The following is a 26,933-nucleotide window of genomic DNA, read 5'->3' as shown; positions in this document are numbered from 1 at the left end:
ACAAATAACGCCTTTTGGGCTCGATCCGGGAATCGAACTCGAACGGCCGTGTTTGCAACAAAAACATAAGGCCGGAAAGATGGAAACGAGATGAAAAAGGAAGGTGACGCTATAAGTTAAATAATAATTAAATTGTCAAGGCTACTTAATCTTTCGCATTACTTCCATGTACATGCTATTTACGTGAACGAACGAGCTGCATTTTCTACTAAAGAGAAAGTAATCAACAATCCACTACCAAAAATGAGGAAATAATTTTGCCATCCTAAAAAGTACCAGTATACTTTATTTCGTGGCATACCCAGAAAGCACTTTAATATCATGTAGCATGCATAAAGCGAAACATTAATAAAGTCCAACCTTATAAACAGCTTTTTAACTTTTCCAACAGTATTTACAATTTCATTGTATGGCAAGCTATAAAATTGCTTCGTGTAAATGGGTATTAAGCAATAATATCCGAGTATATTATGAAAATTATCTCTTGAGAAACATCTAGAACAATGCTTCTGACACGGAACTCTCGTAAAACTTCAATTTCGAGTGAAATTGCATTTGGAGTATATTTCTTTGGTATTAAAATGCTATGGTTCTAGGATACGTGGAGCCTTTTGGATTTTTATGACGGCTGATATTATTTTCTATATTTGATTGAGTTTTTATTAACTTGAAAACTTTTGATGGACATATTTGATAGGCATCTATACATGATTATAACTAGCGGAATTTCCTCAGTTCTAAACATATCCCGTGGTAATTACAGCCTCTAATTTTATCCCGGATAAAATATAATCTATGTTACTCGGGAAGACTGTAGCTTTCCGACAGTGAAATATTTTTTCACATCAGTTCAGTAGTTTCGGAACTTTGCGTTTGCGTTTTTTGTTACAGGCATTTTAGTATTAATTTGGTGCTAGGGTATAGAAAAATATAAGTATCATATAAATATAATGTAATAATATTTATGTAGGTAATCAAAATCTTTCAAGAAAAACAAGGTTAATGTAACAGGATATTTTAAACAAAATAAAAATGGGACTAAAATGAGTACCTACCAAAAATACTGCGTATATGTGGATAAGGTAAATTGTGAGCTTCCCTGAAAATTATATCCAGGTTTAAACTGGTACAGTGGAGGCAATTTAGAGAGCGTTTCAGCTGCTCATTTACGAAGAGACTCATCATGTATGAGGTTTGTATGTGAGGTGTGGTCCCACTCCTTACTAGAAAATTAGGGTTATAAAAAACTAATTATAAATGCCATTTTGCAATAGAAAAAAAAACTCAATTCCATTTGAGAACGTCCCGTAACGTAATCGTCTTTTTTATCTTAGCGGTAGGAGGTCCAATACAGATCATGGGACTCCTCTTAGATTTCCAAAAAGTAAATAAATGTAGGTAGAATGTAAAATAAAAACATGACTTTAAAAAAAATCGTATCAAATACGTACCTCTATAAAATTTTCGTACCATACCATGATCATGGCAAATTGGTGTTTTAAAAACATTGCTGGTCGGTAAGACTACTTCTTAAAATAAAACTAAACGGTTTTTTAGCTCTGTATTCCCCCTGCTGCCCTTATCCTCAATTATGTATACGAGATCGGTGCAGCATGCTTTCTGCCTCATTCTTTTATAAGCCGTCACAAGCAACATTGTCCAGCTTTCTATTTTCTACACTAAATACTCCACTTTTATTACAACTTCACAACTATTTTATTCCGCCTTAACCGGCACCCCACGCCATAATAATTCCATAAAGCGAACAACCTTGACATAGCCTATCGCAACCTTAGCGTGCAATGGCGTGCATCACTTTACGATCTCCATGGAGGTTGTAAAACTTATGAGATATGTCATGCATCTTACTAGCTACCTACTGGAAAATTCTGTAGATCTTGAAGAAACATTATATTATGTATGGAAAATTTTACTGGCTTCGATCAAAAAGCAAAAATCAAAGTAATCTTGGCATACTATATTGAGAATAATCTTTAATTTTCCGAAGAAAAGGAGCCTTAAGAGCGGTATCGTGATGCCCAGATAACTGGCTTGAGGAGGTCAGATAGGTTCTTGAAAGAAAACACTGGTACCTACTCAGCTGCATCTAGTTATATTGGATGCCAACTCCAAATTGGACAGGAAAAGGCTAGGCACATAATGGTTCTTTAGCTAAAAGTATAAAAAAGTTTCTTTTTTTAATGTAACTTGTGGGCTCTACATATTTTTTTTTATTCATAAAACGATACCATATTAACAACCCAACATGAGCGTCTTTGACAAAAACTAAAGTTAAACTGACATTTAATTAACAATTTATAATTACAGTTGCTTTCGATGTACAAAATTAATTATTTAAAACTGTAACAACACCTAGGCAGGCTATTGTTTCTGAACAATTGATGTTTTCTCTTCGGAACGGTTATGAATTATTTACAAAAATACTCTGTGAAAAGCGAGAAGCTTCATGTTCTGAACACGGAAGAGTTTTTATTCAATTTCACCGATGAAGTCTGTTTGGCATGTCTGATTGCCTTTACATGGAAAAGTTGAAAATAAATATTTGCTATTTTCCATGAACAATAATTTCTCGAAACTAAAATTCAATGAATACCTAAATCTAACTTGATTCTTCATATTGATTTCTGACACTTACGTGAATATTATTATATTTAAATTATACTACTTATGATGTTGATTCTGTCAATTAGATAAAAAAAAAACTGTTTCTCTGGATCTCTGTTGTTTCTGTGGAGGTTTGTAATTGGTATGTATTGTGTTAGTCTAAGCCTTCTTTAAAATGTAATAAAATATTTTAAAAAAAAAACATTTGATTCACATCTCGACATCATGGTTAAACACGCTTCACGGGATATTTACTACCTCTGTCGATAAACGGTCTATATAAAACTGAAATAATATTTCGGATAGTTAAAGCAGTTCCTGAGATTAGCACGTATGAACAAACAAAAAAATTCTTTCGCTTTCAGTATACGTACTAACTAACCTACCTATATTAAAACACCACCTGAAATTCCACCAGCTATTTTAAGTGATGGAGCGAAAATTAGCTAGCACTATTGCAAGAGCCAACACTTGAACAGTCTCGTGCATTTCTTTTGAAGTGTATCACAAAGGCCACATCTCTTAGAGTGGATGGGAATGTCTGCGATGCATTTTAAGGTACCAGTTCTTTTACGCGGGCAAATCTTTACTATGTCAGTAGCTGGAAGTAGGTATGTTTTTAATATTAGCAACAAAAGTTTTAATATGTCTATTATATGAAATTAGTATGGCCAAAGGAAGCGTTGAAATAAAAACTGACAAAAAGGTTCTCAGTTGGAATTACAATACTCCTAAGCAGCATCTATTATTTCAGCGTAAGGTCACCCTAAGGATGACCTGCTCGCAAAATGACTTTCCTTCTTCCTTACCTAGTGTACCTACATCAATAGTTACACAAAATAAAAACAAAAGAATAGCAACCCAGCGAATAAACAAAACATCTAATCAGTGCACCATACTCAGCAGTTTCTACATCTAATACAAATACCCAATAGCGCCATGAACTGACAGACCCTTGGCTCAGGAGTGTCGACTCCTCGCTAGTCAATCGAGTTGTTTATACACAGAAACTTTCCTTGATTGCCCCGTGTTTCTCCAACTTCACGGTCAACATACAAGGAACAAACATCATGGAGAATAAAATGAGTAGCGGAGTTGCCATAACGGAAAGTCTCCTAAGAATATAGTGCGCCAAAATGCAATTGAGCGGGGGAGGACGAACGTTACTGTTTCCGCCCTTATACACCTTCTTTGGAACTGCTAATTTTTCGTAACACAAAAAATCCCTGACAACTGTCTCAAGGATCAAGAATTCCTAGTTAATTCACTCGTAACTGATCGTTTCGGTCATGTAAATCGTACGTATTTGACCGAGATGAAGGCGCCTGGCCTACCTGCATTATGGTATCTCCGCCCATTTTTCCTTACTCCTTGACAAACATAAATAACAGAGGCGTCTGTTGTATCGTGTTTCTATTTCTAGTATGAACTAAATTTGTAGTAATATTGTTAGAGAAATGTGAGCTTCGAGATAATTTAAAAATAGTTGTGAAATGTGGCTTGTAGTTTACAAGCAACCTGGGACATTGTTTGAAATCGTTTGCCAGCGGTCTCGCGTTGTGAAAATATGCGAAATTTTTGTGTGACTGATATCAACATACAGTATGTATTTTGTATGGAGTTTCTTCTTCTGCTTTATATTGAATTTATCAATGAATAGGAGTAAACAAACATTGCATGGACGTCCTACGGCTGAGATGATGATGATGATTGCATAGACTCCTAATACTGTTTTGATTAGCATTTCATGGCCATTTCTCATAAAAAACGTAGGTAAGCAATTTTGTTACATACTATCTGTATCATCTTTATTTCTTGTTCTATTGATAAAACCTTGGGAAATAAAAAACACAAGTTCACGTAGAACAACCATCGCGTTACAGAGCCACCATTTCATTTCCATAGCAATTCACTCGCCATCCGCGTTAGAAGTGAGAAGTCGATATTCACCATGGTTATCTTATTTCTTATATTTGTGTCAAGGTGAATATTGCCTGACTTCTTTGGACATGTTACGATTCCTTTTGCTTTCAGAAGGGGGTACTTGTTGACGACTGTTTCATGAGCATCATGGAAAAATTTCGTTCTGTAAGCAAAACGACCACCGGGGAGTAAATATAAAAAAAATATGGGAATCGAAAAGTTAGTCAATTGAATGTAACCTTCAACAATTGTAAGAATTTTTGGTAGACAAACTATTCACGATAAAGTAAACATCCAAATAAAATGTATTTTGTGAGCTTTAAATGAGCAGAAAATGTATACATAACAACATACATTATTTAAAGCTAATTTGCATTTATATCTACTAGTTAGTAAAACTAGTTGGGTTATTTGAACAACATTAAAACAAACAGAGACAAAGTAGGTACACAAATAAACAGATAGTTACGGAGCCTGCCAAACGCCATTTATAATGTTCCAAATTCAAAATTAGCAAAGTTTATATTTCCACCCGCCAACATTTGGGTCTCAAACTTTAAATGATATGTTACGCTGCAAATGTTATAATTTCCAGTACTGAATTAATTAAAATTTTATGTTCGTATCTACTGGAATAACTTCTGCTTACCAACTGAAAAAAAGGCATCTATATGGGTATCTAGTTACTAATTATAAAGCTGAAGAGTTTGTGTGCTTGAACTCGCTTATTTCAGGAACAAATGGGCTGATTTGAAAAAATCATTAGACAGCCAATATATACTACTTATTGAGGAAGGCTCTAATCTACTTTCTATTCTGTTACGCTATACTTATAGTACCCTCGGGACACATGTGAAACCGAGAGCGGTAGCTTGTAAAGGAATAAGTGCCCGTACAGCCGAGTACAAAAGCCATTCTAATACGTCAAACAGTGACGAAATACTTTCCATGCCATTTCCACTGCAACTTCTGTCTGACGTCATACAGATCAGAACCAGTCATGGAGGAAGGAAAGATGAGCGGAGATGCCATAAGGAAGGTAGGTCAGGCGCTTTCTTGTAGGTCAAGTAACGTATAGTAGGCGTGATTAAAGTGCCGCGGCGTTCGTGTTTCTTGAAGACTGGACTTGATAGATAGGCGATTTTATTTTGAAAATAATGGACGGTTTCTATGGCAGGCGTGTAGGGTGGAGCTTGTAATGTTAATTGTTCGCCAAACATTCGCAAACAGCGTTACTTTTATAGGGGAGTTTGCATTATGACATCTCCGCTAGTCATTTTATTCTCCATGGAGCCAGTACATTCATATCCAAAAGGCGGGAATACTGTCCCGATAAATTGCGACAGTGTAGCCACCCACTCACGTAACGATCCATACTTATCAGTTCACGTGCGATGTACCTAAATTACTGGTATTGTGGGACGAATTCGATTGCATTGAGTTCGCTTTAATGTAGAGATAGTTTTGTAAAATGCTTTTTTATATGGTTGGGAATGAGATTTTTGTATGAGGTAGTTGTTAACTTTATCTTCTTGTTACCAACTAGAAAATTAATCTTTATTTCGTACCAGTTGGATCTATACTAGAAAGATAGTTGATTTTTTTGGGATCACTTCTTAGCTAAGAGCTTTTTCTTATATTTAACAAAAAAAATACTATATTCACTTTTCAAGATTTTGAGTCATTACTTATCAAGCTGTTAAATGAACAAAAATAATACTTTTGTTTTGTTCAATTATCTCAAAATTTCGACTCACAAAATTGTGATTACTTACTACAATTCTACAAACACAGAGTTTCTAAACATCAAAACAGACCAAAAGCAATATACAAAGCTGTGAACATTATCCTCTAAAAACGTCTTTGAAACATTCAAAACGCACTTAGTTCCTCTTCACAAAACAAAAGAGCAAACGTTTCACATTATCACGGGCCTACACAAGGAGGAAAGAAATATAGCAGAGGTGCCATAATGCAAAATCTCCTAAGAAAGTAGCAAGCTAAAATGTGAATGTTCGGGGGACGAGGATCATTACTAGCTCCACCCTTATACGCCATCTTTAGAACCCGCTCACTTTTAAAAAAAATAAAGTCACCAATATGATCCAACAGACAAACTATGTTGAATATAGTTTTGTTGGACACTTTCCGTCTTACCACAAAAACTTTTAAACGTCAGTTTATGCCTTGTCTAAAAAAATGTCAAATTATGACGTTGACATATGGTTCATTTTGCAGCCAAAATTTTATTAGACAACTGTAAAACAGGGTTTAAAGTTTTTGTAGTAAGACCATTTGTACTTTTTATGATATAAAATGTACTTTTTAATCAAGACCCATCTTTGACAGTCCGTAATTATTTGACAAAGTACCTAACTAGTTTGACGTTCCGAAAGAGCTTTTATAGGCCTATTTGATATTAAAAAAATACTTTTGAAAGAATCCGAACGTATCGTTAGTTCTAGTACTTAACTGATCATTTCTACGCCTACGGTATTTTATTTGACATACGAGAAGGCGCCTGACCCTTCTTCCTAATGGCATCTCCGCTAAGTTTACTTCCTCCTTGTTACAAGCCTACCTCTAACGCATAATCTTGATACTTGCGACTGTTAGTATGCGGAGTAGAGTGCTCTTCACACGGCTTGGAGTACTTTGCTTTTCGTATATGTATTCTAAATTATGTTTAATGTATAATTTTGATATTGTGTGAAATGGAATAGTGAGTACATAATATTTTTATGGATATGTATTCGCATATGTAATCAGGCAACAGGGTTGATAAAGTCAGATTATAAAGTGGTTCGTTATAATGTTATTGAGAGCGATAGTCTTCAAAACAATAGTTGCTCTCTTAGCTCTGCGCTACTACCAGTAAACTTTTTTAAATTCTTGTCATAGTTTTAATAACGGCAATAAAAACTCTGTTTCAGAGACTCATAAAAAGTGTTCCTCGTCTAATTCCTGTATAATGCTAGAAAGGCTTTAAACACGTTCTCACTATAAATGCGAAAGTACTTCGTATGTCTTCGTCTGTCGCTCTTTCAAGCTAAAACTACAGGATCGAAGAGCCTGAGAAAAGATTAATATAAACAATTTTTTATCCTTCCCCCAGAAGTTGAGTGCTAGTTTTCATAATAATACTAGTTTCTGCCAGCGGTTTCATCCACAGCCCGTGGGAACCTCTGTACGAACCCGTATAAAAAGCCTACAGCCTACTCAATAGCTGAATCCGGTTAGACTGGAAGCCGACCCCAACATAGTTAGGAAAAGGCTCGGGAGATGATGAGCCTTCCTCAATAAATGGGCTATCAAACATTGAAAGAATGTTTCTAATCGGAGTAGTTCACAAACAAACAAACAAACAAACTCTTCAGCTTTATTATTTTAGTATAGATTACGCACTATATTGCGTTGGTTTACTATTCAGTGTTATTATTGTTCATCATTAGGATTTCCCCTCGTTCTACATAACGACTCCCCTATCTATCCCTGAAGGGTTAGTTTATATTTATTTTCTATGTAATTGGGGTGAGCTTATTGCTGTCAGCTGAGCAATGGGTAGAAACGTATTAATTTTTCTTACTATTCTTCGTATAAGTTAACATATATGCATACTCCCAATTTTATTTAAAAATGCAGTAATAGGTGCTCAGATTTCGTATTTTTCAAGCAAGGAGATTTCATCCACATTACTGTAATCCAAATAGAGCCTTAATATTTATCACTAAACAATTTAATTAACTCTCTCACACTAACTGACAATTTGCCGAGAATAATTAATCTTATGTTAATTAAATAGTCATTTATAACAGCGACTATTTTTCATTTTTATTCCAAGTAGCTTGAAAGTCGTTGTGTAAGGAGCAATATTAAAAATCTTCGCATCACAGATTTTGTTAGAAGATAATTCTGACTTGCTTTGTTTCACATTCTTTTGTTTTTGAGAGGAGAGATTATCGCAAGAGTTTTAAATGTACCTTCAACTGTTTTTACCTTAATCTGAACTCTTGGGGAGTATGCTAAACCAAGAGGGTCTCTCAAGGCAATTCAAAATTCAGTTCAAAATAGGCAAAAAATTCCACGTTTTGCACGTCAAACTATACAACTAAAGACGCGACCAAAACGCCCACTCTTCACCAGTTTCTAACCAACGTATTCTTTTGTTTCAGGTCTCAAAACGATGACCAACAAAGCGGGAGTACAAAATGTGACCTAACATTATCCTGGACATGAATAATCTCACTTTCCTGGACCCAGCGTTTCAAGAATTCCAATGTCACCTGAGGCACGGGACGGGCTGCGGCGAATCCTTCTCCGGCCTTGACTGCACTGCTGATGAAAACAGTATTAACTATACCTGCGAGCTAAACATAGACATACAAAATGAAACCTCATATACTTGCACTACGTGTAATATTACGAATGCTGGTAGCAACAACACTTTATGTACTCCTTACCTCAAGCTGAACATGGTGACAATAATATTCGAAAGTGCACTGAAGAATCTGTGGCTCCGATTACCCAATTTCTTCTGCGATTTGGACACCCTATTCTGTTATACAGAGGCTAACAATCGGACGTTGTACATTGACGTTTTAAATGACACTCCAGTGTTAGGTGTAGTGGAAAGTTTTCAATGTAGTTATGGATTTAGGAATAGTACGGAAGAAGTGGTGGACAAAGTGGGATACGATTGGAGTTTCTTGTTTGTGATAGTGTTTATTATAGCGGGTGGTGTGGGCAATATATTAGTGTGTTTGGCCGTGTGTTTGGATAAAAGGCTGCAAAATGTGACGAATTATTTTCTTCTTTCGCTGGCCATTGCAGATCTGCTGGTCAGTTTGTTTGTGATGCCGATGGGGGCTATTCCTGGATTCCTAGGTAAGTATATCAAATCTTTTTTTTTATTATAACAAGAAACAAAGACAAAACTTTTAATACACCTAATGTAACTACATATATCCTCCCATTATTCTACACAAAAAATGCAACTCCATAAAAATCTTTTAAAACAATTTCTTTAAAGCGACCGTCTAGTGGATTGCTTGAAAACGGTAACACATTGTACCTATTACGGCGCACAGACTATCCATTTGCGCAGATAGCCCACATCTTTCATAGCCGCCGTGTACCGTCTACAAATTGTACCTATTTCCACAACGCAAGCCTTTTACGAAAGGAAGCGGGGCCAATTGCGTGAGCGGGTATGGCTATCTAATATTAACTGCTTGAAACACACGGCTTTGTTACATGAAAAACATTATTACCTACATGAAATAGGCTCTTTTGCGAATATTCGTATATCAAACTCTTATTTATTTCTAAGAGATAGGTTACATACGGAATCATTTTGTTTTTTTGATATTTATAATGAGTGTAAATTAATAATTATTCTAATACGCAATTAAATTAGATTAAATATTATGTCAAATCGCTAAGCTTAATTTGCCTAAGTACCTGTTTCTTATGAATTTGTAGATGGATTTACAAGAGATTTTTCCACTCTGAAGCCATAGGGCTCTATAGCAATTTAAAACTGAAATAAAAAGTTGTAGAACATACTTTTGAAATAGCTTCTTAATCATAAAAATACTGCTGTTCATGTGTAGAGGCTGTGTGTCACACAACAGAGGATATAAAATCTTATTGCCAAAGTCTGTTCACTTGAATTCGGCATATTTGTCAGCACGAAGCAATCTTCTGCCTGTAGTTGTATGGAAATTCGCAGGAAATGATCGAATAGTCAAAAAGTTACGTTTGTCGACCCCAAATCCAATTTTGAATGTCAGTCTGTAAATATTTTGTACGCCCCTGTGTGTTGTCATAAAAAAGTGAAAAGGCAGGTGTACTAAAATTGGATTTCCTAGCTTGTTAGATACTTTTTGAAACATTGGGTACCTAATCATTTAGTCCTCCGTGGTAGGTTATAGGTACATACGATGAAAATTATTAATTTATCAAATTAAAAAAAAACATGCTTTTGGTTATTAAAGAAGTAAGTTTTCTAAATATGTAGGAATGTAGATAATTTTGTACTGAATCTAAAGCTACACAAAACTGATAAAAAAAATATATATATATAAACGCTTGTTTTAGAATTAACACCAAAATCTCCTTCTGTAACAAAATCACACTCATCCCCTACAACATAAGGTGCTAATTCCTTCACCACCTCACCAGGTTACTGGCCGCTGGGAGTGGTATGGTGCAACGTGTACGTCACGTGCGACGTGCTCGCGTGCTCAGCCAGCATCATGCACATGTGCTTCATCAGTATTGGCAGGTGTGTATGTAGCTTTATTTAATTTTTAAGCTTAATTTATGCCCTTACAAAGAATAATCTTTGCAAGTGAATTGGAGTGTCTCTATGTAATATTAAAATAACCGCCTTTTTACTATGTCCATATGGATGTAAATACTTACTGAAACATTTTTTTTTGCAATTTTTGGGTAGGTATTTTCAGGCTTATCCCTGAAATGGCGAGATCGATTATGATAAGCCGTTCGCACACTGATGTAATAAGGAGATGGTTTGTTTTGTTTAAATCTTTAGGAGCTAGTAGTCTGATTTGAAAAAGATCCTTCAGTGTCAGGAAGCAAATTTTTCAAAGAAAGCTACTTTTTACCAGGGTGCACGAAGCGGTTCCGCTCGTGAAACCGCTGGGAAAACTAGTGAAGTTATAAATAAATGTATTTAATAATTTTTGTTCAATACTAATTAGATTAATTATATTCAAAATCCACAGTACTGTGTCTGAAAGTAGATGAAAATTGGGTCACCTAACATAACTTGTCAGACAAACATAAATAGAAATGTGGCTATAAGTAAACATCGGTTTGATCCCCCAGTGAAAGCAGGTGTCATGATATTTAACACAAATATTGTATCTGTGAAACTAACTGAGAACACACATAGGTACAAACACTATACAAATACTTATAATACGCAGGTATTTATGTTGTTTTACTAAGTATTGATAATACTGTATTTACCTTTAGATCTCTTTCATTAGTCTTGTTTGCATTCCAGGTTGTAATTAAGTTAGTTATTGTTTCAATAGGTAAATAATTTGATGATTATTGAGGAACAAAAAAAGTCATGGTCGATCATAAAGTTAAGCAACACTGGGCGCACAAGGTTCAGGAGGATAGGCAGTCGCTTCACTTCTGCTAGAACACAAGTACCTACTTATCTGCATCCTGTTAAACTGAAAAGGCTAAGCAGATGATATTTGAAAAACAAAAGAATTCCGTATCTTATTTTATGAGCATACAAAATACATAATACATACCTACATCCTTATCAAAATCATTTGCCATGACATACCTCAACCAAACTCGACACTAAATTACGTTGAGATACGTCAAAGAAATTCATGCCTAAGCTCAAACTCGATAAACAAAACAAATTTTATAATAAAGTTACGTTTCTAATCTAAAACTGTTCCTCTCCCCTTTGTACATGGAAATGAGAAACACCAGAATAATCCGCTTTATTATTTTCCCTTGCCCTGACCTTACTCACAAAGCTTTATGTTGTCCGTATTGACGCACAAGTTAGGAATGTGTTTGCCGACGAGGCAATAAATAAAATAGGTATAGGGTAGTTTTGATTGCTGGTCTAATATTACTTTGGCAAAGTTATTATGCCTTTTTTATATCAACGTATGTTAGTTTCACTAGTTTTTGTAGACTTTTCAAAATACAGGTATAACCGTAGGTGAAAGCTAGTTATTAATATAAAATATCGGTAACGAGCCTTAAAGTCTGATTTTTAATTCGAGTCAGTAAAATGACAGGAGCAACTGTCACTTTCACAAAAAAGGGTGACCCACTACAATAGTGATGTTCCACAATCGATCGACTTAGAAGTTTAGTCATGATTTATTTTATTAAGTATCAGAGCGTTGTTTTTATTGTAAATATTTAAAGCAGAACGTATTAAATAATACGATTTTAGAAATATGAACCTTCCCAGCATACAAAAACTTCTCATTACAACATTATTACATAACAAAAAAAAATATAACAACAGTATTTTATGTAATATTTAATTACATGTCTCCAGTTTAATTTCCGTAAATTACATATTTATATTAATATAAAGCCAATTTGATATTAATAAAAAATGTAATGTATGTACAAATAAATAAATGAATATAATCTAGACTAACTTTTAATTCTCGATTTAAAAATCTCGATTTTCCACATCACTATTTATTTGGGACCCTATTTTTTTAAAACCGCGCAACACTGGAAATGTCATTTTACTGACTCGAATTAAAAATCAGACTATAGAAATATGATGATAAGCTACACGGCATTTTTTATTTTCATTAAAGTGTCAAAGTAAACGTTCCCAAAAGCTTAACTAACACGCAAAATATGTACATGTCGGAGCTACATCAGGATGGCACTATCGTCCGACATCAGCTAGGGTAATCGAGCAAAGAGATAACTCAAACAAACTCAAAAGTCAAACGTTTATTCAAATTAGTCAGAACAAAAGACAGCCCCCAAAAAGCCCGCCCTTCGCCACTTCCTATGTGTTTTGGCTGGGGAGAAGAAGTAGCGGAACAAACTCCGCAGCAACACATGTCTGTCTGTTAGGTTAGAAGAACCATTACGATACAAAAATCACAAGACACTTTACAATAAGTTTAAGTTCTACAACGCTAGGCAATAAGACTCGACGAAGCCTCGACCAAGACTGAGCTCCGCGGACGCCACGCTACCCGCCACGACTCTGCCAAGCGCGTCAAAATGTTGTTTCACCGGAAACGCCACCAGAGGGCGCGCCTGCGTGACGTTTAGTGTCCGTACTATTGACAGTCTCCGACATACAGAATACCTAGTATCTTTGAACGCCCGAATTATCACGCAGAAAGGACCCATATATCCATATTTCAATATCACCTATACCCTATAATATTTCAGACTGAAACATCACAGTTTACGACTTTATCCTAAACTGACCCTCGAGAATATATTCAGAACTATATGCTATCGTTATCGGATCCCATATTCAATGGACATTGGACATTTATGTCGCTTTGTGTCGAGACTAGTGTCGTTTTGTCCTCGACACTTGAAGCGTGCGTTCCTGTATATTGTTCGCATGAAATATTTATGGGATATCGATAGGATAGGAAGGAATTATGATATTGTTTGTGAATTCTAGTGTTGGTACTTGTATGTGTGATCAAAGGTTTATTAGTATTGTCTTGTCAAGTTAGGTAATTTGCTTTAAACTTATTAAGAAATAAGTTAATGAATCGCCTGAGTGTAAAAATCGAAGAACCTACAATAAGTGTTTAAAAAAGTAGGCCTTATCATACCTACACAGAAACCCTTTTCTGCTAGAAATAAAAGTTTTTACTTTCTGCGTTAGTATATGCATGCTTTTAATTAGCGATTTTTTCCGGATGGGCTCGTTATCCTTTTACAGTAACGGTTTTTAGTAATTTAAATTGGTCCAATTACATCAACTTGAAAAAAAAAAACAATATAGGTAGTAGGTTACTATTTTATTACTAAAACAAAAATGTTTTCTTCAACCCAAAGCCAGAGGCACAACATTTTATTTCTGGCTCTCGAATTATTTTACTTATGGACCCATTAACGGCACTTTCGCAACATCGGGGACTGCCATTCCGGAATGTCGATTATAGTTGCCTACCGATATAAATCGACAAAAACTGCCGACTAACTATTGGTTCCGTAGCAAATATATTTAATACTAGCCCTTTTTCCGCGGTTTCACCCGCGTTCCGTAGCCGGATGGTGACAAAAACTATCCTAAAACCTTCTCCCGGATCTAAGTTACCTCCCCTCTAATTGTCAGCCAAATCGGTCAAGCCGTTTTCATGTTATGATGTGACAACGGAAAACGGGTTTCATTTTTATAATTATAGATTTTGTATCTATTTTTCAATGCTGAACGCCATTTTATTATAATCATCACATACCTATTTAAAATTCCATTTATGTTGTAATAAAAAAGGGAAAAAGAGTTGGGTATAAAAGGAAATATTAACTTCTTTTTGAACTTTGAAACCAACCCTAATACATTTTATACTTTTCCACCTTTCACGTTGTGAAAAGTTAGTATTCGTTATGAAACTTATAAAAAAGGCTACACTTTGTGAGCAACAGGGTTGACAATTCAATATACTAGCTATCAAACTAAAATAGACTATAGCCACAATATTATATGGCTCATATTCCCTTGATGGTATCAATTTATTTTATAGCCAACTCCGTATTTCAATGTTGCCAATATGTCATCTATATTCCGTAATATTTTTTACTCTCGCCGATAAGTGGATTAGTCTGCAAGTAGGTCAATAAATAAACGTTTGACGAAAAGATGCTAAGCTGTAATCTTAGAGTGAACTTGAACAAAATTTATGTCTAGCCTTGACATTTTAACTTGGTTCCTCAGTTGAACCATTCACTTTCAAGGGCTCTGCGAATGAATATGTATGTATGAGAACTACCAGTAAATTAAGTTTCATTAAAAATATTTCATTATTTGCTCACTATAAAAGTTTTAATTTGAACATCTTTGGCAGTCGTTATGGGTTAGTCAGAAGCCAGTAAGTCTGAAAACCAGGTTTCCCTAGGGGTATTAGATATCCTGGGTAACTGGGTTTAGAAGGTCAAATAAGCAGTCGCTCCTTGTAAAACACTGGTACTCAGCTGCATACGGTTAGAACAAATATTATATTATAGAAATATTGATAGTCAAAAAGCAATTTGTAATTAAATGATTTTCAAAATGACTCGCGGAACCCCAAAAAGGATTTTACAGGGCTTTATTTATTTTAGGGCTCGATTCATTCAGATAGGCGGCGTAAATCTTAGTTGGGACGTGCCTGCGTACAAAAACTGTTGGAATTCTCCCCGAGTCGCTTTGGTATTTACCTACTCTAGTGAAACGGCTTTGTAAATTACCCCAGATGGCACCTTTAGTTTTGTGTAAGACTTTCAAGAACTATTTATGGAAACAAGTTCATTGTAAAATTATCCAACTAATTACAAAGAAGATATTCGGCTCCTGATCAGTAGTTCCTGAGATAAACACTTTAAAATATAATAACATGAAACAATCACTTCAGTTTTATATTATCAGTATATCTCGATCAACGTAACATAATTATAACATTTCGTTAGCAATTATTTTAAAGTTCCTTACTACAGAAGAAATACATATTTTATTGCTCAGGCACAATTTGCAAAAGAAAACTTAGTCTAGGCGTAAAAACTTGACATATGAGCCACTTTCACCTGGTGCGTAGATCTTGTGTTACCAGCGGAAAATCCGCAAATATTTCCCTTGGGTAAAATTCGTTACTAATAGTGTCTGACCGAAGTTTCGGCTTCGGCTATAAATTAGGCCGAAAGTGGCAACTATGAATATTTTTTGTAGCTAGGTTAACGTAAGTAGTGTATCTTAAGGAGAAGTTTTTCTGTTAAAACCTGAAGTAATTCATTGAGAAGGATTAATTACAATATCTACTTAAATAGTTTTTTCTGTAGGTTCGTGTAACAATAATGTATCAACAAATAACAAATAAATATAATGTAGTTAGGGTTTCTGAAGGCGGTATTCCCTGAAACGGCGCGTAGGTATTATGGGCCTCCCTTATTGTCTGTCTCTGGAGCCCTAACCACTGGTTGTTCTCAATGTTGATGAACTCCTAGCTCTTATATGTTTAAGTATTTTAATTATTTTTTTTAATCTAACTATTTAAGTTAACAAACTATTGAGTCAGAAGATGTCTACGGTACACATCTCGATTGCAATCATACTTAATCAATTTATGTGTGTATGTTTGTATCGTTATAACAACAATTCTGTTTGCCCACAATATCCAGGAAACATCAATTATTCGGCATTGGATCACAACTTGCACTTTGGCCTGCCACAAACTAATTACGTTGCCGAATCTCAGTTTCGGTTTCGGCCGAAACCACCTTTGACCAGTCCGGACCACTCTAGTTGCATTACACAAAGTTTCAAATGCTTGTTGTTATTTCTTTACGAAACTTGTGTTATTTATAAGTTTTCCTTTACAATTTGTATATTTTCTGAAGCGAGTGTTTTGGTATTAAAATGTATGTTTTGAAATGCTTCTGTGGAAGTTTCGAAGGCAACAGACTGGTGTAATATTGTTCGAAGTTAGTACGTAGTTAGTATGCTGTCGGTTCGGGGTAAGGATTACTCTATTTGTGTGCATAATCTGGTGAAATCTAGTTGTGCAAATGGTATTCTTAGTAATCCTTCAAGGAAAACTGGTATGACGTTCAGTTAGAGTTAGAAGACTTTGCTTATATTTTTGTTTGGTTGTCAGGACGCTTGCTTACTCTCAGGAACTATTCATACGATATTAGAAAATCTCGCTATTTTAACGAGCCTATTACGTAAAATCAGCATGGGACTCGGAAACCGGTAGCAAAAGCTTAATTTTTGAAGACTTTTCTTGTTCCACCAAAACCAAATAAATACTAGGATAACACATAATATTCCTTTACCAAAACCGTATACCATCTGATAAAGTACCAGGGCAGCATAAAACGCGAAGTTCATAAATACCGTTCTGCTGGCTTTCCATCATGGCCGTCAGTTGTGCGAAGACTCCGGGGATATATCATGCACTGCTTGCTTTTGTTTGTATGGACTAATGCAGGAGTCTGGTGATTGATTTCTTGGTTAGGTTTTTGCTATCAGATACCGGTATTTATTTTCATTAAACTTGATAATTGATAAAATCGTATCTGCACCAGTACCTACTTGCGAATTTCATAGCACTAGTTACAATAAAATATTTGTGAAATACTGTTTCTGCCACTTATTTAGGTATTAATACAACCTTCACAAATCACAGAAAAATGCACTTATTCACAGACACAGCATAATATTTCCCGCAAACTCCCCAACTGGCAGTCATCAATTAACTTTTATTTCAGATTAAAAACAAAATAAATAATTATAGAGCTATTTATCATTTTCACAGTAAAGCCATAAAACTTGGGTCCAGGGCCAATCACGAGAATTTAACGGTCTATAACTTTTCACTCGTAAAATGCCTGACTGACCGCTCAATTTGTAAAGTACATAAAGTCGAGAATTTGTCATATTATACGCTCTCTGGTTTTTATTATGTCTGCCCAGTGATTTATTTTAAGGAAAATATTTTTTGTTATTGTATTTTTTTTGTGTTGATCATTGATTGGGTGGTCTGGTGATGTTTTTTTTTCAGGCAAAGAAAATATTTATTTTTTGAATTTGTATCTCATTTTTTTCATGACTTCCTTACAAGTAAAACGCGTTTGTACAACACTAGGTACCTATTTAGAAACCACTTATTTTCAATGCGTCAGTGTACCTGTACAATACATTGGCAATAATCATTATACAACATTTTGATTTTCATATTGACCTCAATATCTCTAACATATACATAAGTGTATAATAATCTCCATAGATTTTCCAATACGTAATGTTTAATTGACAACCGTGGCCCACCAATTTAACGTGCATAACAAAACACTCAGTACCTCTATGTATAGTAATAACCACCAAAAAGTATTAAAATAAGCTGTTAAACATGCTAAGCTACCAAATTGCACCGTCAGCTATATACCTACATAATATGTGCAAGAGTTTGCTGATACGTCCAGGTAATATTAATATATTGCTTGCTCAGCGTCGCATCACTTTATGCGGGCCACGAAAACAGCTGGGACGAGACTACAAAGTCTATAAGGTTAGGAAATAAAGTTGAAATGTTTATTTTGCAAGGAAAATTGAATGTGTTACTTTGAAGCATTTGGTTCAATAAGGTAGAAATGATAGAAAAATTTTGGAATTTGTGAGTGTTTTTTGGGGATATTGACAATTTCATCAGACTATGTATGTAGATATGTAGTATGTTGGTAGAGAAAAATATTTAAATTTTGAACATAATCCACAATTATGTATATCATACTTATGAGTATAAATCTAATTTTGAGCGTTACCGAGTTGTTGGTACAGCTGAAACATTTTAATATCATAAATGTTTTTTTTTTTCTTTTGTATTATTATTTTTCTCCTATGCTGTTGCTTTAGGTTTTCTGGTAAGAAAAAGTTCGAGTTTGTTTCATAGCCTCAAAATTGCCTCAAATACTTTAACCTCTAAACCAATCAACGATTTTACCTTATCCAATAGTTTACGAAAAACAATCGCTAGTTCACCAGCCCCACTCCATATAACACCTCGTCCGCTCGTATCGGCGATAGTAAAACCTCATCAGCATCACCTGTAATAGGAAATGAGGTGTTTCTGCAAGATTTACTGGCATGACGACGCGGCTGCAGCCTGCAGTTCCGTCCACCGAATCGTGCGCTGAATACTTTATTGAAAAATTGAAAATATAGGGGGCTGAAGTTGGGGAGAACGGTTAATTTAATTTATGGTGGTAGCGTGATTTTATTGATAATTATTTTATATGCTATAAATGTTAAAAGTAATATACATTGTTGTGTGACGTCCAAACCGTTTATATATATCGGTCACGACGGCTGTTCTATTAAGAGATAAGCTAGCTGCGTAGAACCAAGTCTTTCAGGCTAAATACCGAAGACTATTTACCATGTCTAATTGACAACTTATGAGCTTTCTGAGGCACCCCTGTTACAGTCAGTACAAATACTGGGCTACTTTTTGAAAGTTTTCTACTAAACAGAACACGATCATTTTTTAATTACCAGTGACAGGCACTCACGCCTCCGACCACGACGAGCGCTTGGGCGGTCCTGAGGGATGCGCCAGGAGGAGAGGAAACTACAATTTGATACGTGCTTTGCACGCCAAAATATCAACAATTTTAATTTCCTTGCGTCTTAGAGACAGATCAGTTGGCTAAGGGTTAAAAACGCAGCAGTTTCCTTCAAAGTGTACAACTCTGTGTGTTCACACATTATGTGCACGTAAAGTCCCAATATACTTCAACTGAAAGTCCAATTCAGGGTTGTTAAAAACTCACGTGTCCGTAATAGAAGATTTATTATTTGGTCCCGTTTCATTGGTTCAAAATTGGATTGCATTTTCAATTTCTTAAGGTACTGTCAAGTTTTGTGTAGCTATAGAATAAAATATAGAATAATATTAAAAATAAAAAAAACAAATAAGCTTATTTCTCAATATTTTGGTGAAATCTTTTGAGAGAAGCTGTTCGGTCTTAATGATAAGTTATATGAAGCGACTGCCTGCATGGTCTTCATAACCTTGGTCAAAATTATAGGAAGGTCAACCTGATCAAAAAATAATACAACAACAGAAAGCGAAAGCAAAAAATTAATTTATCTCTAACTTTTTTCCATCTTCAATACCTATCATGTTTCCGATCGATCATCTGTCAAAAGATAATTAAAAGAAGATAAAAAGGAACGTAATTAGAAAATTTCAGTGTAACTTGCTGAAAACTTCAGCCTCCAACATTGACAAGGTGCTTGATAAATTATCGTTTTTCTGAATCTCAAATTATGGCGATTATATTTTTTCATCTTCATCAAGTTATTTAAGTAACGATCTCAACGTGTCATAATATTTTTGTAGAACTTTCTAGACTAGTAAATGGGTAATAATAAAGAAAGGATCATTTATTTTTATTCGATCTTTTTATGCTTAGATAAACTCGAAGCTTAAAGAACTAATGTCAGACCATTTACCTGCGAGACATACTTACGCCTCGGTCACGGTCAAATTATGGATGGGTTGCTACATACATATGATACACTTTTCATATAAAAAAAAACAATTGAGCATCCATTACCCCCAATCTATTAAAAGATGTTCTTCTCTTCCTTCGCAAAAAAGTTACAAGCCAATCTGAACGTTACCACTTTCAATATAGGACCTAATATTACCTGTATTCATTATCCCATATTGCCCACAGGTACCTAGGCATACGCAACCCTCTGAAGAGTCGCCATCACTCCACCAAGAGGGTAGTGGTCATCAAGATCGCTCTCGTCTGGCTACTAAGCATGTTCGTCTCAAGTTCCATTACTGTTTTAGGTAAGTTTAAAAAGTTGTTTGTTTTTGAGCCAACTTTTATGGTGGGCTGCACCTATTTAACTCATTTATACGGTGACTTGATCAATAGGTGGCAATTTTAAGGCCAGTTCTAGTTTGGTTATCATCATCTCAGCCATAGGACGTCCACTGCTGAACATAGGCCTCCCCTTAGATCTCCACAGATACCTGTTGGAGGCGACCTGCATCCAGCGTCTTCCAGTTTGGTTATCGTTATAGTTAAATGGTAACTCACTCTTAGGGATTTAAAGTAAACGTTTAAGGCTTGAATTTGTCTAAAGGTGAAAAATATATTTTAAAGAAACTTAGAACTTACTTGTCGCATATCTTTACTGTATGAAAAAAAAGGTGACGATGAGGAAGCAAAATGTCATCTTGACCGATGTAACAATGTACAGGTACTTTGTTTTAAGCACAAAGACATTTAAGCCACCAATTATACCATTAGTCCGAATTAAGCTGCATTTAGACAAACAAACGCTCAAACGTACAACTTCCCGACCGTTTAACTTGTCCAACTTTGACCAGAATTAACGTGCATTTAGAATTTAGATGTGTTCTTCAATAATGAACTGGCTCAGAACCTGGATTTCTGCCAATTCCAATCTAAGATAAAATTGGCAAGAAGGGGAAATATTAAAAAACTAGCTGTTGCCCGCAACTTCGTCTGCGTGGGCAATATAGAATCGTCAAAATACTACTTATCCCGTAGGTGCATTCTTTCACGTGACAGTATAATTAGGATTAGCACTTAGTAGTCGCATAGATTCATTGATCAAGGTTGTGTTGTGGATGTGACCATTTATCTAAACAAAAGAAGTAAAGTTTGTGTCGTTGTTCAGCCAATTTGGAAAATTATTACGTATGGTGCGTAAGTAATTTTCACAGGAAACAGCTATAATCTATGTCTACATGCTTTGAGTCTGACAAAGCTGTCATTTGTACATTTTCTGCAGCTGCTGCGACTAATTAGAAGCCAGAAAGTCTGTCAGTCTTACCATAATATGGATATCGTCTTGTGTAGTTGACTGGATTGTAGATAGGTAGTCGCTCCAAGCAAAATATTGGTACTCAAACAGATTCGGTGACTGGAAGCCAACACCAACATAGTTGGGGAATAGCTGGATGGATGATAAAATGAGTCATCATCATCAGCAGGCGCATAGGGTAGGATAGTTTCACTTACTCATGGTAAGGCTGACCCCACATTAGGCGTGCGCGATCCTCGGGCGCGTGAGTAGCGCGGGCGTCGCGAGCGCGCTGCGTGAACGTCGCGTTTTGCTGCCCTGCGGCATGTGTGAAGAGTGCAAGCGACGCGCTCGCGGCGAGCACGCGGCGAGCACGCGGCGAGCACGCGGCGCTCGAGTTGCGTTCTTACCCCTTCGCCTGCTATCCCCGCCGCCCGCTAAACGCCTTAGCAGTTAAACGTCAAGGAGAGCGGCGCGTGCGCGCCGCGAGCGCGCTGCAAATGCCGCAGGGCAGCAAAACGCGACGCTCACGCAACGCGCTCGCGACGCACGCGTGGCGCCCGCGCTACTCACACGCCCGAAGATCGCGCACGCCTAATGTGGGGGAGGCCTAAGCCGGGACTCCAGCGAAATGTTTGCATTAGTTCACGAATAGGCAAAATGTACGTATCTGTGAGAGTCCACTTCATGTGTTCGTACTTGAAACCTGTAGTTTTGCCAAGATTTTCAGAATGTACGCTCGCAATTTGTCATTTCTTGGTGGAGCCAGCAAATCAAAAGAAACATAAGTGTTGTATACTGTGCGTCAATACCGCACACCGGGAAAATTTCGCTCTTGCGGAGGACGTTTATATACCATATTTTGTGTCACACGTAAACAGGACGACAGTAAGTATCCACCGAAACACTTTCAAAGATCTGATGAACGATCAAATCAGACCTGATTTGGTCACCTGGGGCCAATCAGAGCTCTATGAAGCGATAATACGCTTTGGCTCCTACTGTTATTGTGGTTTCTGAAAATTTATTCACCTCATTCAACGATGAATGTAATTCTGATGGTACTATTAAGAACGCTTGCTTAGCGCAGAAGCTGACGTTGGCAGGTCAACTCTTTTGACTTCTCGAATAGGATACCATTGGTTTTTGTGCAATGCACACCTGCAATGCATTCTGGATTAGGATAGGATATAGGTGGATAGGATTTGCAACAGAGAACAATTCTGTCTTTGTGATTAAATGACATCAAACGTAGTTTTATATAAAAGGTGTTTTTTAGGGTTTTTAGACTTGGCTCGGGTCTTACTGAGACTGTTCGTAATCGTGAACAGTGTATTTGCGATCAGAAGTTGAAAGTAAGCATGTCTCTGGTATGCGGCGCGTAATTTGTACGTTTTCAGACGCATAAAGCATTTTACGTGTGTATGGTATTAAATAGAGAGAGCTCCCATATCTTATCTGCACGTTGTATCTGGGCTTGTTTTTAAAGCTACAGAATCCTACATTACCTTCCTCACGCTTAGCAGCGCTTGCGAGAGATAGATCCTCATTTCTTCTAGGATTAAGTTTACATATTTTGCATCAGAAAAAATAATTAAGGTCTACTTAATACTACTCACTCAAAGTAATTTGTTTTAAGGCCACCACATTAGTGGAAGATAAGCTAAACTATGTTTATGAAAAAATCCTGATATGAACTCCATCTGTAACTTTAAATGATAATTAATTGTTCCACTAAAGTAATCATTTTTGACATAATGTTCAAAAAATAATTTAGATGGCACCGTTTTAAATTTGGCTGAGAACTATTAACTTTCTTTTCATCAAGGTAATAATTATTAGTTGGATTTTGATGTGGCACGGCAAAATGACAAACACTATTGAAATGTCTATCGAAAAATTACACTACGTGTTAAAATATGGTGAATTACGGAAAATACACAACTCCATCTGTTGAAATAATAATCCTCTATAAAGAATGTATGGTAATACCACCTCGCTCCTTTGTCATTACCACCTCGCTCCTTTGACAAATTGGATGTATTTTATTTACCACAGATGGAGCTACTTTAACCTTGGCTAAACAAAATTTTCATTTCTTTTTTCTTCCGAAGTTACTTATAAAGGTGTGATTTTCTGTGTAAAGATTGATAATAATAGGCCGATCAACTAATATAAGTACAACATTCAAATGTACAGTTTTGACAAATAGATTGCGTGTCGTAATATTTTACATCTTGAATTCACAAAATTAATCATATCTTTTGATAGAGTGAATCGATTTCGATGAAACAAAAACTAAGTAATACCCCAAGTTACGTAGAATTTTTGTATATAAGCATTGTCTGCATTTAATTCGTAGATTTTACGTGAATCCCGAACAAACAAACAGATAAACAGACAAACAGACAAACAGACAAACAGACAAACAGACAAAAATAACAAAAATGATGGAAATGGGTTCTGTTAGTTATCCTTTAACATGCTGGCTATTTTTTTTGTCAATTTCTTCAATGTACAAAAATTACTTTTCTACAGATTTATTATATGTATAGATAACATAGTCATTGCCAGTATAGCTGACTGGCAGTATTGTAAGAAATAACTGCTTTTGACTGTTTTCTTTTAAGATATTAATTGGCGATTGAAGCAGATAAGTTTTTGTAGTTTGTACTTAATGGGTTGTTGTTAACTTGTTTTTAAGTTGCCCTCATTTTTCTATAACGTGAAAAATAACTTATTTTTCAATTAATTAACTTTTGCTATTATCTGTTCTATACAATGTCTACCTTTTTAAACACTGGTGGAAAAAACATATAGTCTTGGTAGCGTTCAAACCTCTTTAACCGTCTGTATGCCGCTAATTATAAAACAATAGAAAATCAATTGTATCTCGCGTATATCCGCACTCCGGGTTAACCATACAACGGGTTGAACGGTCCCATTTATAAAATTGATAAATATGGTACCCAATCTTATCCAAAAACATTTTTCTACAAGTTAAATTATGTAAATAAATTCTTTTTTCTCAGGTCTCATCAACCGCACAAATATAATGCCGACGCCAGACTTGTGCGTGATCAATAACCGTCTATTCTGGATCTTTGGCTCGCTGGTAGCGTTCTACATCCCCATGCTGACCATGGTGGTGTCTTTCGCTTTGACCGTGCAGCTGCTGAAGAGGCAAGCCAGGCTCGCTGCCACTCCTGTGCCTGGAGGGACGCAGAGGAGGTAAGAGCTGATATGCAAAGGCTATTCATTATATTTATGTTCTTCTTAGCGAGTGAGCTGCAATTTTTAATTAACCAACAAGGAATTATAACAACTGCTACTAGGAAGGGAAAAAGTGGACTTATCAGGAGTTCCTGACTTACCCAGATGGTATAAGTGTGATTGCCTGTGTATTGTAAATATCACGTAATCATTTTTTAATATTGTACATATTATATTTACCACAATATTGGTACAAGCGGTGTTAACCTATAATTAATTGTTACACAAGTATAGGATAACATACATCTTGTGCTGTTAATGTTAAGGTGTAAACAGTTGTTGGTTAACCTCAAATAAATAAATAAAACTTAAACGAAAGTAAGGAAGAATATATGTAGTAGTAGGATTTAAAAAGAAAATTCGATAAAATTACTTTTTACGTTTTCCTGTACACAATAGTATTACATGCATTAAAAATGAATGTGTCTGCGGAAAGGTATCCTGGTCTGAGTCCCGATATCATAGTTTTATTTTGAACAACCCTGAGGTTTTCCATCCTGCATTTAAATTATGTTTAATTCTTATATTAATTCATGCATAGTCTTTGGTGAAGAAAGATCTTTGAATTGTGTGCGTAAAGTGAATTAACTCAGAAATGTCGTTTTCTTTGGAAGATTAAGAGTTCTATAACACTCATTTCGCAGGTTACTTCCAAAATTCTTCGTCAACTTCCCTTAGCCAAACTTTTTTCAAAAGTTATTTTTTTCTAAGTAATTTATAAGTCATTCCGGTGAAGTCATTTTAGGGGAGGAAAAATAAATTTCCTCTTTTATTATGGCGGTAATTTTTTTAATTTTATTATAGGTGGGAAAATATTAGCGTTTCTAACTTTAATAAGTTAAGCGATAAGTTTTTTGTACTTAAAAATTATTACACGATATTTATTATATCATCCAAATTCTTATTTGTAAAATCTACAGGAACTTATAAAATGATAGAAAAAAATATAAGTAAATAAAACATGTCATATCGAATTCGATGTATGTGTCGTAGTTGCGTCAGACTAAAATACAGATGTGCAACTAGTAACATACTCGTAGAAATACGAATGCCGTCTCAAATAAGCCTCAACTTCAGGATCTCGTCTAAAAAACAAAATTAAATTAACTATCAAATAGAAAAACCGCACAGAAATCCTCTCAGAACCCACTTTACCTATCACTGAAGCTCTCACGAACAGGTAGCGGAATAAATCCGTGCCGAAGGGATCGCATGCGATTTTTATCCGCACCGCATTACGAATTCTCTGGCCTCGAGCGACGTGCAAAAACCGCATGTCATTTTGTCCGTGTCTTGTGCAGATGGGTGCAGTTAGCCGTGATAGGTGCACAACTGAAGGCATATTAAGGTCACAACATACTGTGTGTACGCGACGTCGTCGGCCCGTAAATAGTTGGGGGAAATTCGGCCGCTATTTTGGTTAAGAGTGGTTTCGTGGACGGTGATTACGTTCGGAATTTTCGGCGTATTTTAATTAATGATGTGGTTTAAAAACTGGATTTAATCAAAGTGAAGGTCAAAGTATATTTTTTTATTTCTGTTGCTTTTCGAGAGAGAGCTCTTTCAAAACTTCAAGCTAGTTGCACGGTTCCAAAGAGTAGGTATAATGGAGAAGAACCGGCAAGAAAGTCTACTGACTCTTTTACCCACAGGTAAGATGATGATAATCTTTAATCTCTTAAAACAGAATAATTATTTCCTTGTCAATCTATCTACGTTGTTGAAGGTCTCGCACGTGACATTAGATGAGAACAAAAGCTTATTTACTGAACTAAAATTCTGTCGATCAAAAACCAATTACATTTTTAAGCGAAGATACGCTTACAAGTTTTACAGGCTCTAATCTCCTCTTCGGTGTTAAGCTTTTTGTAATAGTATAACAACACGTTTGATTGAAATTTAAATTATAAAAATGTGGGTTCTTAATTCCTAGTTTAGAGTAAGATAGCGTAAACTAAGTATATTAGGACATTTTGGAATGAACCAGAATTACCTACCCGCAGACCATTTGGTCTGTTAGATTCGAGGAAATGTGAAATGTGCCTAATTTATCTTG

General features: G+C 35.7%; 1 protein-coding gene across 1 annotated transcript in view; it reads left to right on the top strand.

Annotated features, from left to right (window-relative positions):
* Positions 1-26,933, top strand: part of LOC124641330 (5-hydroxytryptamine receptor 2B) — a 111,947-nt gene that overhangs the window by 41,491 nt on the left and 43,523 nt on the right. Inside the window, exons 2-5 of the mRNA XM_047179394.1 lie at positions 8,721-9,432; positions 10,732-10,834; positions 20,497-20,618; positions 24,637-24,835. Of these exons, the coding sequence (XP_047035350.1) occupies positions 8,781-9,432; positions 10,732-10,834; positions 20,497-20,618; positions 24,637-24,835 (1,076 nt within the window). The 5' untranslated portion in view covers positions 8,721-8,780. The remainder of the gene's footprint in view (positions 1-8,720; positions 9,433-10,731; positions 10,835-20,496; positions 20,619-24,636; positions 24,836-26,933) is intronic.

This window comes from Helicoverpa zea, chromosome 2, assembly GCF_022581195.2.
Source record: "Helicoverpa zea isolate HzStark_Cry1AcR chromosome 2, ilHelZeax1.1, whole genome shotgun sequence".
NCBI lineage: Eukaryota > Metazoa > Arthropoda > Insecta > Lepidoptera > Noctuidae > Helicoverpa > Helicoverpa zea.
Note: the sequence above shows the minus strand (reverse complement) of the source record. Positions and strands in the feature narration are given on the sequence as shown.